At 40.6% G+C, this 15,419-nt stretch overlaps 1 protein-coding gene across 2 annotated transcripts in view; it reads left to right on the plus strand.

The window, feature by feature from the left end:
* bckdhb (branched chain keto acid dehydrogenase E1 subunit beta) overlaps positions 1–15,419 on the plus strand; it is a 92,520-nt gene that overhangs the window by 38,473 nt on the left and 38,628 nt on the right. Inside the window, exons 9-11 of one of the 2 annotated variants that reach the window (XM_023267381.3) lie at positions 1,553–1,639; positions 12,972–13,118; positions 14,899–15,377. In XM_023267381.3, the coding sequence (XP_023123149.2) occupies positions 1,553–1,639; positions 12,972–13,112 (228 nt within the window). In that variant the 3' untranslated portion in view covers positions 13,113–13,118; positions 14,899–15,377. Of the gene's footprint in view, positions 1–1,552; positions 1,640–12,971; positions 13,119–14,898; positions 15,378–15,419 lie in introns of those variants that run through there. The other variant, XM_035946873.2, reaches the window with a different exon arrangement.

The following is a 15,419-nucleotide window of genomic DNA, read 5'->3' on the forward strand; positions in this document are numbered from 1 at the left end:
TGTTATTAACTTCCACATTCCTGAAGACAGTGTCATATAATCTGCAATATTTGTGCACTGAACTCATTTACCTCAACCAGTTAAGGATTCCTGAATATGCAGCCTCAGTAAACTGACCTCAGCATTGAATTTAAATTTCCTACACTAATCTTTGCATTCTTCTGTATAGATCACCTTACAGCACAATGTTTCCAGTGTGTCCTAAAGCATGTTTTCATTAGTGACATAGTGCTGACTCATTTAGCCTTTAGGGCTCGTGAATGATAGTGACCACAGATATTTAGTGCTTCACAGCCGAACCCTGGACCTCAGCAATGTAAACACTTGCCTGTTTAGCATTAGCATGAAGCCCTAGAATGCCCATCTGTGTGTGTGTGCCATGTGCACATGTGATGCTTATTTTCAGCAGGTTATGGCAGTTTGGTTTGGTTTGTGGCTCTGAGGGGTGGAGAGGTATGTGATGTTCACCCAGCTGTGCTTAAATGAAGAGTGCATTGTGCAGTGGAAAATGCATGCACGTTCTTAAACATGGCCCAGAGAGTCCACTCACAGACTAGGCTTTACACATTTCTTTTAAATACTGAATCCCAAAGTAGTGCAGTAGGTAAATGGTAAAGAGTGTCAGAGGTGTTTGCCTAATTTATCAACACAACTACAACTGGATAGAGGAGAGAAAAAGTTTGCTGAAGTGGCAGAAAACAGACATAGCTTTGGTCTGGACCGGTGGCAAACGGATGAGATTATAGTATAGTATTGGTTTTATGCTGTGGTAGATAACGGGTGGAGCAGAGGCATCCTTCTGCAGTAATGTCAGGTTACAGAAAACCCAACTGCAAATGCCTGGGAGGCTTAGACCTCTAATGTCCATGATTGTCCCGTTGGCCCTGTGTACCAGCCTAAATCAGCCCTCATACTGTTGTCATATCCATTTTATGCACTCACTCACACACACACACACACACACACACACACACACACACACACACACACACACACACACACACACACACATACACACACACACACACACACACCCCCTACACACTGCAACATAGCCAGACACACATGCACCCTGAGGAAAGTAAGCAGATATAGCATACCACAGCAGGCAGTATGTGAACCACTCTTGCTTGGGAACACCCGTCTCCTGGCCCACATTCAGTCTCAAGAGTGGCACCTCCAGTAGTTAGGCTCTCACCTCTACACAGTATCTCAAACATTCAGAATACACACAAACACACAGGCCTTTGTGTACAAGTATAAAATGTATTCTGCAGCCTTCTTGGATTAGAGGAAGTTGTTTGCATGTATATAAAATCTTTGTTGCTTTTTCCATCAACCAGCAACTGTTAAATGTAATTATCACAGTCTCTGAGAGAGTTGGACTTCCGTATAGCACCCAAGATAGAATGAGATGATAAAATGTTGTATATTTAGATAGTATAATTCAGAATTCCACTCATCTGACTGTAGTGTGGTTGTGATTATTATAGAGTTTATACAAGTTTAAAGATCTACTGCTCATTTATTTCTCTCTCTCTTTGTTTTTCAGTCGGTGGTGAAAACTGGTCGTTTGCTCATCAGTCACGAGGCCCCGATAACAGGAGGCTTTGCTGCTGAAATCAGCTCTACAGTACAGGTGAGTGTGTGTCATCCGTGTGTGTGTTCATGTGTATGTCCATGTTGACATACTGTGTTTGAGGGGTTCAAATGGGATCTTCATCCAGGAGTAGGACTTAGTTCCCAAAGGCACTGATCTCGGTCATTTGCAATGGAGAGAAATTCACTCATTGTAATGAAGCTCACACAGCATCTTTCTAAAAGCCCCAGAGCCGTGGTATTCCATTTGTCGGGGATGCCTCCCATAGGTCATAAGCATGTGTCAGCTGTGTTTGTGTAGTTAGCTAGTACCCAGACGGAACTCAAAAATGGACCCTTTTTCATGAGACATGATGTAGTAACTATTAGATTCAGTATAACTTGAATGTTCTGATGATGTGACTCTCACTTAGGAATCATAGAAAGAAGACACTCGTTAAGGCTTCAGATCTTGCCTCAATCATCACATTTAGAACATTTCTTCAGTATCAGAAATTATTTGATTTGAATTCCTTTTGATGGTGCAAATTTCCCAAAAAATAAGCAAATCTAGGCTAAATATTTAGCCCAAACAGAACTTGCAGACATATTTTTTCGACCATATCATTATGGCCCCTGCAGTTCCAAAGTTTGGAACATCATCATAAAGAGAAGAGAGGTACTAGCAGTATCAACAAAACCCAGTAACACTAGCTTCATTGTTTTTGACATTGCTAAGTTTTTCCATAGACATGTAAAATACCACTGCAGTGTTTCCTCTACATTCATTTAGGAGCGGCAGCCCGCCATTCCTAAATTGTAGCCGCCACTCCTTCAAATTTCTTTATTTTTTGTTATTGTCTCAAATACACCACTGCTGCATGTCTCCACCTTCACAGCAGAGTTCTGCACTGTGTCAGATACTCACGAGTACTAAGGTAAACTACAGATAACTATCCTGCTCAGTATCTACTCTTTGATATGTCGGGTTAATACGACGTTAATTACTCGTGAGAGCGCGGCCTTGAAAGTGACGTCACGTCAAGCACCCAGACAGCAGGTCAGATAGGCAGAGGAGTGTCGTCTTGGAAAATAAGTCAGCGACATATCAGAGAAAAGTTATTAGCTTAAGATAACTCATAATAGATTTTACAAGTCAAATAGACATTCGCAAAATATTGATGTTCAGCTAACTTTACATAACATATCAGTAGCTTCAGTTAACTGGGCACGGTGCTAACTCAGTGTCGCTAATGTGAGTAGACTATTGATAACATTAGGCTAATATCTACATCTTGATGTACCTGCTAAAACTGCTGCTAAAATTTTTATTTCTTTTAATACATTCAGCCTTTAAAAAACATTTTCAAATGGGCATTCAATAAATAGGTTGTACAAGTAAAATCTGCAGTCAAATGTCATTTATTTACGCTACCACAGCTCCCGTAGAGCCTGCCGCCGCTGCTGAAAAAAATCCTAGAGGAAACGCTGCACTGACATGCAAACTGCTCAGCTTTTCTATAAAGTAGTAGTGATCTTGTTCAAAGCCTCTTAAACATAGGAAACCTACACAGCTACACAGAAGTAATTTTGTAAGTTTATGCTGCTCATATAAGATTATGGCTACAGTGGGTCATATTAGATTTAGAAATGTTACTTACTGTTGGCGATGCTAAAGACCTGGACACTGTAACCAGGACACGTCAGAGACAGCTGACAACAAATTCAGAGCTAAGTGCGATGCATGACTAAATGTAAAGTCCTCCTCTTCCCATCACTCTAGTTGCATCTACTTATGTGTGGTGAGGTAATTATCTTCAGTATGTGGGTTTTCTCCCTGTAAGGCTCTCACTGTAGCCGTGAGTACCACTCTCCTCTCAATGAGCAGTGTGTGTCTCAGCAGTAACAAGTCTTGCTTATGGCCATCTCTTCAAAAGTCATATGACCAACTGTATGCATGACACTGCGTGTGTGACCTGGAGCAGTTTCCTTGGTAATATATGCATAAGATGGAGCTGTTAAACCAATGAATCGATCCTCTCCTCTTTTACTGTCAGTCAGATGTTCCTTTCCTCCCCTGTCTGTAAGGGCTTAAATGGGCAGTGAGTCATCCCCTTCATTTCCATGTTTCCATGTTTTCACATTGTGTACGGGTGATGTAAGTTGTTGCTGATTTTACTGATTGCATTGATGTGCAGTTTTCATGGCCTCAGGCGTTTTGGATGTTCTTGCTGGAAAGAAACCTTTAGAATGGTTGAGTGTGGCGCTTTAACAGGATGCAGCTTGACGTACAGGCCTCCATCACACTGTTAAAATCTGCATTATATTATAGATATTCTGTCTTCAAAGAGAAAGTGATAGACTTATTTAAGACATACAGAAAGGCTTTCTACAAAATAAATGGCATGCTGGCCCACAGTAGCCTATAATGGCCAATAAGCCGTTCCTCTTAAAAGATGCGCTTAGATCCATTAACACTTTACAGATTTCAGCCTGTTAGGATCACATGGCTCGACAGCATAATAAACCAACAGCATGTAAAGCTTTGCTTTGTGCCAACAGATGCTCGAACCTGCCTGGTCATCTCACACCACCTTTCCCAAGTGAACTTTGAACCAAAACTTACTTGTATTTTGCCGAAGGGTCCAGAGTCAAAACTCTGAAAGAAGTTGTGTATTTGGATACATTTTGGCAAAAACCCAAATGTTGGTATATACCAAGTACATGGATGGACATATGCGATTGGATTGTGCTGCTGAAGTGGTCTAAGAGGATTTTATGGCTTTTTGATTGTTTTTCCTTCAAAATTAAATTGTCACCAATGGAATCAATTGTAAACGCTGTGAGTTCAAACTAACTGCAGTCACAGCCTGCAACAGTTTGTGAGCGAACACTAGAACACCTGTGAACAGCAGAACTTTTGCAATTGTGGACCTATGGGCTGTTTCTATTTGCATGTCTGCATTATAGCGCCACATAGAACCCAGTGACTTGAACCCAATAATATTTGTGGTTAATTTTAAAGAGAAAGGTAGAGCAACACAAACCAACCGGCAAAGAACGACCTCAATCTCAGTAATGAGACTAACTTTTGTTGCATCAAGTTTTTATGCGGGGCCTTATTTCACATCTAATAAATTTAAACTGTTGGTTTTTAGTTTCACTTATGAATGAATACACTTCTGTTCAACCTAAAAGTAATCCAGTTATTGCTAGCAACATTTAGGTGATATTGTACATGGATCTACTCACTTCTAATACTGTTCCTCAGACTTCTGGATTGTTACAGAAAGATCCATTTAAGGGTTTGATTTTCTCTTTTGTATTGAGAACTAGGAACGGTAGAGTTCAGTAAGTTTCCTTTATCAGGCTGCGGCTACAACCCTCGTGACTTAATAATGTGTCACTGGCTGGCCCTTTTCTGAGTGTTTAACTGATGACTGGATAAAACAGAGCAGGGCAGAGAGAGATGTGGCTGAAGACAATGCTTTTGTGGACCTCAAGGAGGCACAGAGAGAAATGGTGAATCACCCTCCTTGTTTGAACTTTACAAACCACTACAGATGTGACAAAAGTAGATTCAGATTCCAAACACTGCATACTTTGGCTGATCACTCGGTTTGAAAGAAAAACACATTTTTCTCCCGTTGGTTGTCAAACAATCAATAAAATGCTGTGGAATTGCGAGCACCATATATTACATGAACATTGCCTGCTTTAAGCAATTAGAAAGAAGTGCATATACCATCAACAATGTACAATATTAAAAACAATACTAAGGTTTTGATTTCTCAGATCATTTTTTACACAGCTTATTCTCCACACAACCACATACCACCATGTATTGAACACTGTGACTAAGAGGATCCCAGAGTTATTTGTGGGGTTAGATTGCTTGCACATAGTTTCACTGGTAGGGCTTTCCACTGTACTTGTGTAATGTGAGCAAACAGATTCCGACAACCAGCCCTGGACGTCCTACTAAGTTGTGGTACTGTAATGGGACTTGGTTGAAAGACTACCACTCTGGCCCAGTTGGTGTTAGCTGAAGATCAAGGCCTCCACAAATGCCTTCTGAATCAGAATCAGACTACTGGTTGCCTGTCAGGCTTGTCTGAATGAGAAGCAGATTTTGCCAGGGGCATTGTGCCCCACTGTAAAAGTCACTGTAGCCCCCCAACATGTCTTGTTCCATCAGGGGATACACTAACTGGCCTTTAAAAGTCAGTGTTTACACAAGGAGGCTTCTTTAAAATACTGCATGCTTTGGACAGCTCAGTAATGGCTTGAGAAACATCACGAAGAGCCCAAGGCATTGACTCAACCTCCAAATTCCTCAGATCTCAACCTGATCAAGCATTGGCAGGATGCACTAGAACAAGCCCAATCTGTGAGAACCCAAACCCACAACTAACAGAGCCTAAAGGATCTACTGCCAATATCCCAGTGCCAGACACAGCAGGACTCCCCCGGAGTTTTTTTGTTTTTTTGTTCCCATCAGATAGCCTACACCCGAGCCTAGAGTGACTTATACAAGTTGACAACCTTTCATCTGTTAAGTTCAAAGTCATTTTTCACTCATTTCAAGTGTTTTGACGTGCTGACACTGAAATGCAGAGATCACCTGAAGTGCATCGGAATTAGAAACAAAATAAAAGACTAACCTTACTAGCAGCCCTTGATGGCTCTACACAATGATGACAAAGCACTCAGATCCACTTTTTTGATACTGTACAGGGTTGGCTTTTTTCATGATTCATTGTAAATATGGTACATTCTGTAATTACCGCTATATTTTGTAGTTTTCATTGTAGCATGATGATAAAGATAACAATAGAAATATTAGCTGACCATCCACAAAAACTACACATTACAGGATACAAGTAAAGAGTGTTTTAAAAAGCACCCTTTGATGAAAATCTTTTAAATATTTTTTTGTCTTGTCAACATGTCAGTGGTTTCAATGTTGTGCTGATGACAGTCTCAGAAACGTGGAATCAGACTTCCAAAGATTTCATGTAACAATCCTAAGGAGCCACATTCTGTTAACATCTGAGATGGAGCTTTCCGTGTCTTTTTCAGAATAGATTTCTAGGTTGAACGTTCCTAGAGTAGTTTTCCGGTGTTTAGCTGAGTTTTCGGTGAGCTGGTGAGTGCCAGCTTCAGCAATCAAGTAAGTGTAGTTCATACAGTTGTGGTCAAAAGTTTACATACACTTGTAGAGAACATAATGTCATGGCTCTCTTGAGTTTCCAGTTATTTCTACAACAGATTTTTCTCTGATAGAGTGATTGAAACAAATACTTTAGTCACAAAAAACATTCATGAAGTTTGGTTCTTTTATGACTTTATTATGGGTTATCAGAAAAAGTGACCAAATCTGCTGGATCAAAAATATACATACAGCAACATGAATTAGCAGTTTTGGTGACTTAGAAAGTTGTGTCAATGAAATGAGCTTCATAGCATGGCCTCTTAACTTCTTGTGAGTGATTATGAGTGACTACAGCTGGTGACTTCTCTGAGGCCATTTAAATAGGGCTCATTGGATACAAACGCCCACAAACGCTACAATGGGAAAGTCAAAGGAGCTCAGCACGGATCTGAAAAAACAAATCATTGACTTGAACAAGTCAGGAAAGTTACTTGGAGCCATTTCAAAGCAGCTACAGGCCCCAAGAGCAACAGTGCAAACAATTGTTTGTAAGTATGAAGTGCATGGCACTGTTTTGTCACTGCCACGATCAGGAAGAAAATGCAAGCTATCACCTGCTGCTGAGAGAAAACTGGTCAGGAGGGTGAAGAGTCAACCGAGAACTACCAATAAGCAGATCTGCCAAGAATTAGAAGCTGCTGGAACACAGGTGTCAGTGTCTACAGTCAAGTGTGTTTTGCATCGCCATGGACTGAGAGGCTGCCGTGCAAGAAGGAAGCCCTTGCTCCAAAAGCGGCACCTTAAGGCTCGACTGAAGTTTGCTGCTGATCACCTGGACAAAGATAAGACCTTCTGGAGGAAAGTTCTGTGGTCAGAAGAAACAAAAATCGAGCTGTTTGGCCACAAAGCCCAGCAATATGTTTGGAGGAGAAAAGGTGAGGCCTTAAACCCCAAGAACACCATGCCTACTGTCAAGCACGGTGGTGGTAGTATTATGCTGTGGGGGTGTTTTGATGCCAATGGAACTGGTGCTTTACAGAGAGTAAATGGGATAATGAAGAAGGAGGATTACCTTCAAATTTTTCAAGATAACCTAAAATCATCAGCCCGAAGGTTAGGTCTTGGGCGCAGTTGGGTGTTCCAACAGGACAGTGACACCAAACACACATCAAAAGTGGTAATGGAATGGCTAAAACAGGCCAGAATTAAGGTTTTAGAATGGCCTTCCCAAAGTCCTGATTTAAACCCCATTGAGAACATGTGGACAATGCTGAAGAAACAAGTCCATGTCAGAAAGCCAACAAATTTAACTGAACTGCACCAATTCTGTCAAGAGGAGTGGTCAAAGATTCAACCAGAAGCTTGGCAGAAGCTTATGGATAGCTACCAAAAGCGCCTAATTGAAGTGAAAATGGCCAAGGGACATGTAACCAAATATTAGCATTGCTGTATGTATATTTTTGACCCAGCAGATTTGGTCACTTTTTCTGTTAACCCATAATAAAGTCATAAAAGAACCAAACTTCATGAATGTTTTTTGTGACAAAGAAGTATCTGTTCCAATCACTCTATCAGAGAAAAATCAGAGTTGTAGAAATAACTGGAAACTCAAGAGAGCCATGACATTATGTTCTTTACAAGTGTATGTAAACTTTTGACCACAACTGTAGATCTGCACGTTCTATAGGAAGCAATGATGTCGTTACATCTGTGCCATTTTGAGGCAAGAAGGAACTTCACAACATCAGATTTTAGGGCTTAAACCAACAATCAGAGAGAGTCTTCAAACCAACACCAGTCAAGGCCAGTGCTCTATTGAACTTGAACTGGGTTGGCCTTAGTCTGAGCTGATAAAGCATGTAATATTGGCACTTTCCTGCCCTTGTCTGACTATAACCTCTAATCTGCGGGTGTTTCAGACAATCTCTGTTTTTTTGTGTGACAGGAGACACAATATCATCACTGCGATTTTAAACTAAAAGTATTTTTGCATCCTGCGCCGCTGCTGGACACAAGCTTTTTGGTATTGCCATGTTGACATGTTTTTATTCTGACATTTAAGTATATTACATATAATGATGCACTTCCCAAAAGATAAACACTGATTTGAATGAAATCTGAGTTGTGTGGTCATCCCTTGTCCAGCTGTGGTGGCAGGCACTCAGACTACTGTACTTTTCTCCCACTTCCAGTAAATGTATTTAGAGGAGATTACAGATCTGATCCAGACAAAAGGGCAAACTCCCTGGTACTGTCTGACCGGTTGTCTGTAGTCGGACAGAGAATAGGTCTTGAGGTTGGGATCTCGACCACTTCCACTAATACACCGTGATAAAAAAAGATGATGGTGTTCTATTATTTTGTTGGGGAAAGTTTTTTTTTCCCCTGGTAGAGTCTCCTGCAGAAATCCACTATTTCATAAATACCTCGAATAAAGTCTCATTTACTGCTTATCGTTAAAAGTACAAATGTCACAAGAATACAGTAGAAAAGCAGCGCTTTTCTGTCAAGTCTGCACAGAAGCAAATTTATGGAAAAGCCGTGACAAGACAAAATCTTCTTTTGACTGCAAGAGCTTTGCTCTAGGCTAAGTCTGTTCAAGTTCGCTCCTGTTCAATGCTAACAATCTATTTGACAAAGTTTCTTTCCAAAAAATGAGCCTTAACTTTGGCCAAGAAAACAACAGTTAACTTTGTTAGCTGTTTGACAGCTATGGCATTAATTGATGATGTGAAAATAATCTTCAAAACAAGACTGAAGACCAACTCTTAATTAATAGCTACTTCTGAAGACATGATAACCTGAAGAAAACTGTCTCATAGTATTGCTTTCTCGAGGCTACATGAGAAACAGAACATGCCTGCAGTCTCTGGCATATGTAGAACCACTGTTCAGTGAAAGCTTTACATTTTCAAAGAATCAGGTTTTCACAATTCAGAATCAGAGGCTTTTCCTGTCTACTTACATGCACTTTTAATACACAGCTCGGTTTGAATACCCTCCATAGACCCTACGGTCATGGACGTGTCAGCACGTGAAAGTAATGTGCTTAAGCAAACTTAAAGGGAAGAGAAGTGGAAAATGCCAAGATTATCGTTTCATATCACCGTAGTACAGTGGCTGTTGTCAGGATCTGCCACAACCTGTTGGAGAGAATCGGTGTCAGGTTGTTCTGAAGTTATCACGGAAGGGGAAAACAGAGCAGTGAAGAGGGAAGGAGGGTTTGTTAAACTAGTTGTCTCCATTCAGTGTACATTCATTAAAGCTAATCACAGTTAATTAGCTGGGTGGAGCAAAATGCCAGTTGTGAGGCACTGGGTCCAGCTACCAGGCACAAAACAGCGCCAGCAACATAAATCCTTACACAGTAAATCAGGTGGAACTCACCTTGGGTTCTGAGTTTATTCTATCTGGCACCAAAATCAGAGACCTTATGCTCACTGGGTAGGCCTTACCTGACTTTGTTTACTGGAGCACTGATTATCTTTACTGGTTTTACTGCAGATAGATGGTCCCTTCATGGCTATCACCAAGTTTAAACTCACATGAACACAACCCACATGTTGCACTGGTGGACTTTAATTTGAGCTGGTCAGCTGGTCATTGCAGTTTAAACTGTGAATTAAAAGCAGTAATCCTATCGCCTCCCTCACTGAACACTGTTTAGTGTTAGGCTGAAGCCCAAAGCAGATCCTGACTTAGCTGCCGTCTCCACCAACATTAGATTTGCCCCCACAGTTGACACTATTAAATGCCAGGCCTGGGTGAGTCAGCATTTAAAATTTAAGATTAAAACATTGGCTTTTGTAATGTGACATATTTCAGAGAAAAGCAGAACATGCTGCAAGAGTTTTGTTCCAAGAGGGATTTTATCAAATCATTCAGGGATTTTGCTGGATCACTAAAAAGTGTGGGGGACTTAGAAAGCACACAAGTCTCTCTGCAATATGTAGCAGCCCACAGCTCCATCACTTGTGTTGTTAGATTAGATATTAGTTAGTTAGCTGTTTCTGAATCACATAGGATTAAGTGTATCTCTGACACAACAGTAAAGACAGATATAGAACTTGAAAATTTTTTTATTTGCCAGGTCTTTAACCCATCTTTGACATGTTTTTTGGCAGTAAATTGGTTCACTTCCATTGACGATCCCTTGTTGATGAAAGAAGAAGGCGGTAGTTTGGATTATGTCAAAGCTGGCGATCCCATCTGAAGTCATACTTTACCTCCGCAGTCTTCCCACACGGCCACGTCTTTTATCCATTGATGTTGCAGTGTTCCCCTGTAGTCTCTAGCTTAGATTTACAGGTTTGATGTTTTCAGTGTTCATCTGTTAAATAGACGGAATCTTACATCCAATCTTGATTTCTGTATTTGTCTTCCTATTTGGCAATCTGATGATCATGCTGGAAGTCTCCCTGTATAGCATGTCAGCACACAGAGCCGTAAGCCTCTGCTACAATTTTCTTTCTGTCTTTCTGTTTCTCTTGTTGTGTTGTATTTTTTTTATAGGCTGTAAAAGCACCAAAGCACAAAAGGGCTCCTCATCAAGTCTGACATTCCCCTGGACTCTGCCAGATGTTTTATAAGAAATGAAAAACATAGTGTGAAACATGCAAGTTTTACCCTGCCAAATGTCAGATTGCTTCATGGCAGCCAGTTGGTGGGTTCATAATGTGAGATTACATGGATGGCTGAATTTGTGATGCTGTCAGCGTCACAGAAGACACTTCAGAATGTTCAGTATCAGAGAAGGCGTGCAACATCAAGGCAGTTAACTGTTGTGTTTTTGCTTCGGTTGCTAGAGTTGTTCTCCGGTCAGTTTAATCTGAAATAGGGTACTTCAGGTCTGTTTCTGCAAATCTGTGTGCATGTGTCCAAGTGTGTTCATTTAACTCATCAGGGGGTTTGTCCCATTTGGAATGTTTTGGCCAACTTCATTCTGCTTTTTCTCCGTGGGAAGAGGTCAAAGGCCAATATAGAGACATGAGTCATGGCTTGTTTTGCACTCTGGCCAAATTGCCTGAGTGCTGGCCTTCTCTGAGGAGCCCTAATGAGTCATTTTGGCTTCTGTGATACAAATTAGTTTTAATAATGGTAGTGAAGTTTTTTCTAAATTCTAAAATAGCTATTTTACACTTGTCCTGCTTTGTATCACATCCCCTTTTGATAATGTGCCAAAACACAGAGGAAAGCTAAACTAGTTGTCTGTAGTTTTGTAAATAGTTGAAGCTGCCGTGTTGAGTTTGGAGGAAAATCCCCCAGATGAAAATACTAACTCAAGCTAGTGGCTCTGGATGACAGTCTGTCTGTAGTAAAGAGTTTCAAGTTGTAACTCCCACCTCCCAGCTGTCTTAAAGCACCTCCAAACCACACATACTGTCACTTGAGGATGTTGTTGCTGTGATTTTTGTAAAATAATTTTTTTTAAAGCCGCTGTACCAGAGACGTTGTGTTTTTGGGTCGTCCATCCGTCAGAGAATTTCTCAAATGCTCATTTGGACTCAAACATTTACTGATCCAGAAGGTCAATGATCATCTTTACTGTGATATCATAATGTTTTAACTTTTATGTTATAACTTTTTTTAAAGCCATTATTCACCAGTAAAACTCAGGAACAGAAGAGGAAATGGATGAAGCTGATTAATGGAGGCATACAACCTTATTGGCAGTCATTGTAGCATGTTCACAACTAAACATGTATGTGTCATGCTCTGACAAATTTCAGTTTAATGGAAAGCTTTGATTTAAAAAAATGGAGAGGAGCGTGCGGATGTGAACACAGCTCATGAAAAATCTCTACTGAACACGTAGTTTCCACCATTCATTTCTTCATATCCCAAACAATACGTGGTCTGTCTCTCTACAATGCAATCATCATGCAGTAATGTACCAGATGTGCAGCATACAGACATCTTTACTAATCACTCACAATCGACGTATAGCGTGCAAGCATGCGCCTGCGTTTAGATCTCAAAAATGGCAAATCAATTTGTATATGTATAATGTAAACAAGACAGTGATGGACTGCGCTATCGGGATGTTGTGGTCTCAGGCAACCAAGTCTCAGAGATTCAACTTGTGACATGCAGGACCCAAATAGGTTTTCCAGACTATCAAGAATTGCCTGAACATGTTAGCTTAGCTTTCACGTCTGAATAAATGACATTTTAGAGCTGACGTCTTTCAACCAATAATGACAGTACTTGTCTTCATCTGTTTGTTTTTTCCTTGCAGGAGGAGTGCTTCCTTAACCTGGAGGCTCCCATCAGTAGGGTCTGCGGTTACGACACCCCCTTCCCTCACATCTTTGAGCCCTTCTACATCCCCGACAAATGGAAGTGCTTTGAGGCAATCAAGAAGATGATCAACTACTAAAACCAGGTAGGAAGTACCAGGAAGCTAGGCTGTCATGTAGAAAAGATACGGCGGCTTCTTTTGAAGCAAATTATTACGGAACGTTTTGTCATTTTCATACACTTAGTGTATATTAAAGCCTGCCAGCAGCTACCCTGTAATCTGCGTTATTTATTCCAGTGCTGTAGTTAGAAAGACATGAAAAGGTGACTTAACTACAACCTGCCATCGAGAACAAAAACCATCATTAGAGAAAAAGTTACTGCCTCTCCTCCTACACCAATTTCCCTGTTATTTATAACCCTCCACTACACATATAGTTTATTCTTGTCCAGACATGACAGACTAATACATTCACCATTTATGTTAGAATCTCAGAATGCATTTCATGTACCAGCTCACCTGGCTTTTTATCTGTCAGGTAAACAGGTAATATCACACCCTGAACTCGGCAGTAAACTTACACTACCGTTCAAAAGTTTGGGGTCTCCCAGAGAATTTTACATAACTGCACAAGGATTTTCTAATCATCAATGAGCCTTTCAACACCATTAGCTAACACAATGTAGCATTAGAACACAGGAGTGATGGTTGCTGGAAATGTTCCTCTGTACCCCTATGGAGATATTCCATTAAAAATCAGCTGTTTCCAGCTACAATAGTCATTTACCACATTAACAATGTCTAGACTGGATTTATCATTCATTTAATGTTATCTTCATTGAAAAAAAAGCTGTTCTTTCCAAAATAAGGACATTTCTAATTGACCCCAAACCTTTGAACGGTAGTGTGTATACTGATGTACATATTTTCATTTATCATTTAGGAAATGCTGTACTGGCATCCCCATTGCCAGGATTCAGGGATTCAAGGTTCTTAATTGTCATGGCAGCACTCGTATTCATGAGGTGGCACAAAGTTAGTACTAATGTCCTGGTTGTAAGTCAAAGAAATAAATAAGGAAAGAAAAAAGGTAGATAGGCATGTGTGCAAAAGCTGTGCACACATGCCTATCTACATGTGGACATCTACCTCATCTGTCTATGAGGTAGATGTCCATTTGGCCAAGTGGCCTGTATTGCACATGTAAAAATAAAAGTGTCTATAGATGTACGCTTGTTAAATTGTAATAGCTATGCACCTATCTTTGTCTTGTCGACCAGAATCAGTGGACAGAACTTGAATGCCCTATAAATAATGTTTCTGAGAAGCCAAAAAACTAAATTTGGACCTATGTTGTACATCACTACAAGGACAAGAGTGCAGTCAGGGTTGCATTTGTATTCTCTACAGTACGTGGACATGCCTCCCTGACGCTAAAGCTTCCTGACATGAAGCTGGAGAGTCTTGAGGATTCCGTAGCATCTGTTTTCAGTGCATTCACACCTGCATTTACGACGTGCCGACCTCTAATCAGACCACCCAAGGCTGATTTTAGTGCCAAGTGTTAACAGGGTGTGCATGTCGTGGATATGCCCATGCAGTTGTGCAACCTCGTACTGTGCATCTAATAATGTGGCCTGGACTGTTGTCTTCCATTATTTGCAGAAGTGTTGAATTATCCTTTGAGCTGGAACTGCCTGCCAAACTGTTTCATAATTCCTTTTTAGTTGTCAAGTGTCATCTTGATTTATTGACATTAAAATTTTGGGCCTATAAAGGAGAAGGGGCTATTTATTAGATCTCTAATTGAATCCAACACATGCTCATTGTTGGTCCTCTCCATCCAGCTCTACTTTCCCTCCTCATCTGCCATCCACTGCTGGTAGCCAAGTTATTCACTTACTGAACCTGTCTCCTTTTCCAGAGCCAACTTCTGGTAACCCTGAACTCCAGGCTCTCTCTCCCTTTTCCTCTTCATTCATCCAGTCGATGGAGAGCAGCCAGGAAAAGACACTTTGTTGACCATCCAATCAGAAAGCAGAATCCAGATGGACTCCGTGTCCCTGTGTGTCCTCGAGCTAAAAGACTGTTACCATATCTCTGGATTAAAGAACGGCATTCTGTTGCAAGGGAAAAGTGACTATGGTGAAACTACTTTAGCTTCATCTGGTAACATAACACTCATAATTTAATTTCCTCCAAAGTAAAAGTTGGATGCTGTAGGGTTTAATGGTATTTGGTTGAATTTGTGACTGTGTGCCTGTATGTGCTGTTACTTTTAATTGAATGTGTCCAACTCTCCTCCAATCTTTATTTAGTTTGACATGAACTGAACTCTACTATACTAACATAATAGATATGCGGTTTTTAAGGAAAATAAAATAATCAGAATTGGTGAAAACATTTGGTTTAAGGCTTTGAATTTCTTGGGATTTTACTGAGTCG

This window comes from Amphiprion ocellaris, chromosome 9, assembly GCF_022539595.1.
Source record: "Amphiprion ocellaris isolate individual 3 ecotype Okinawa chromosome 9, ASM2253959v1, whole genome shotgun sequence".
Classification (NCBI taxonomy): Eukaryota; Metazoa; Chordata; class Actinopteri; family Pomacentridae; genus Amphiprion; species Amphiprion ocellaris.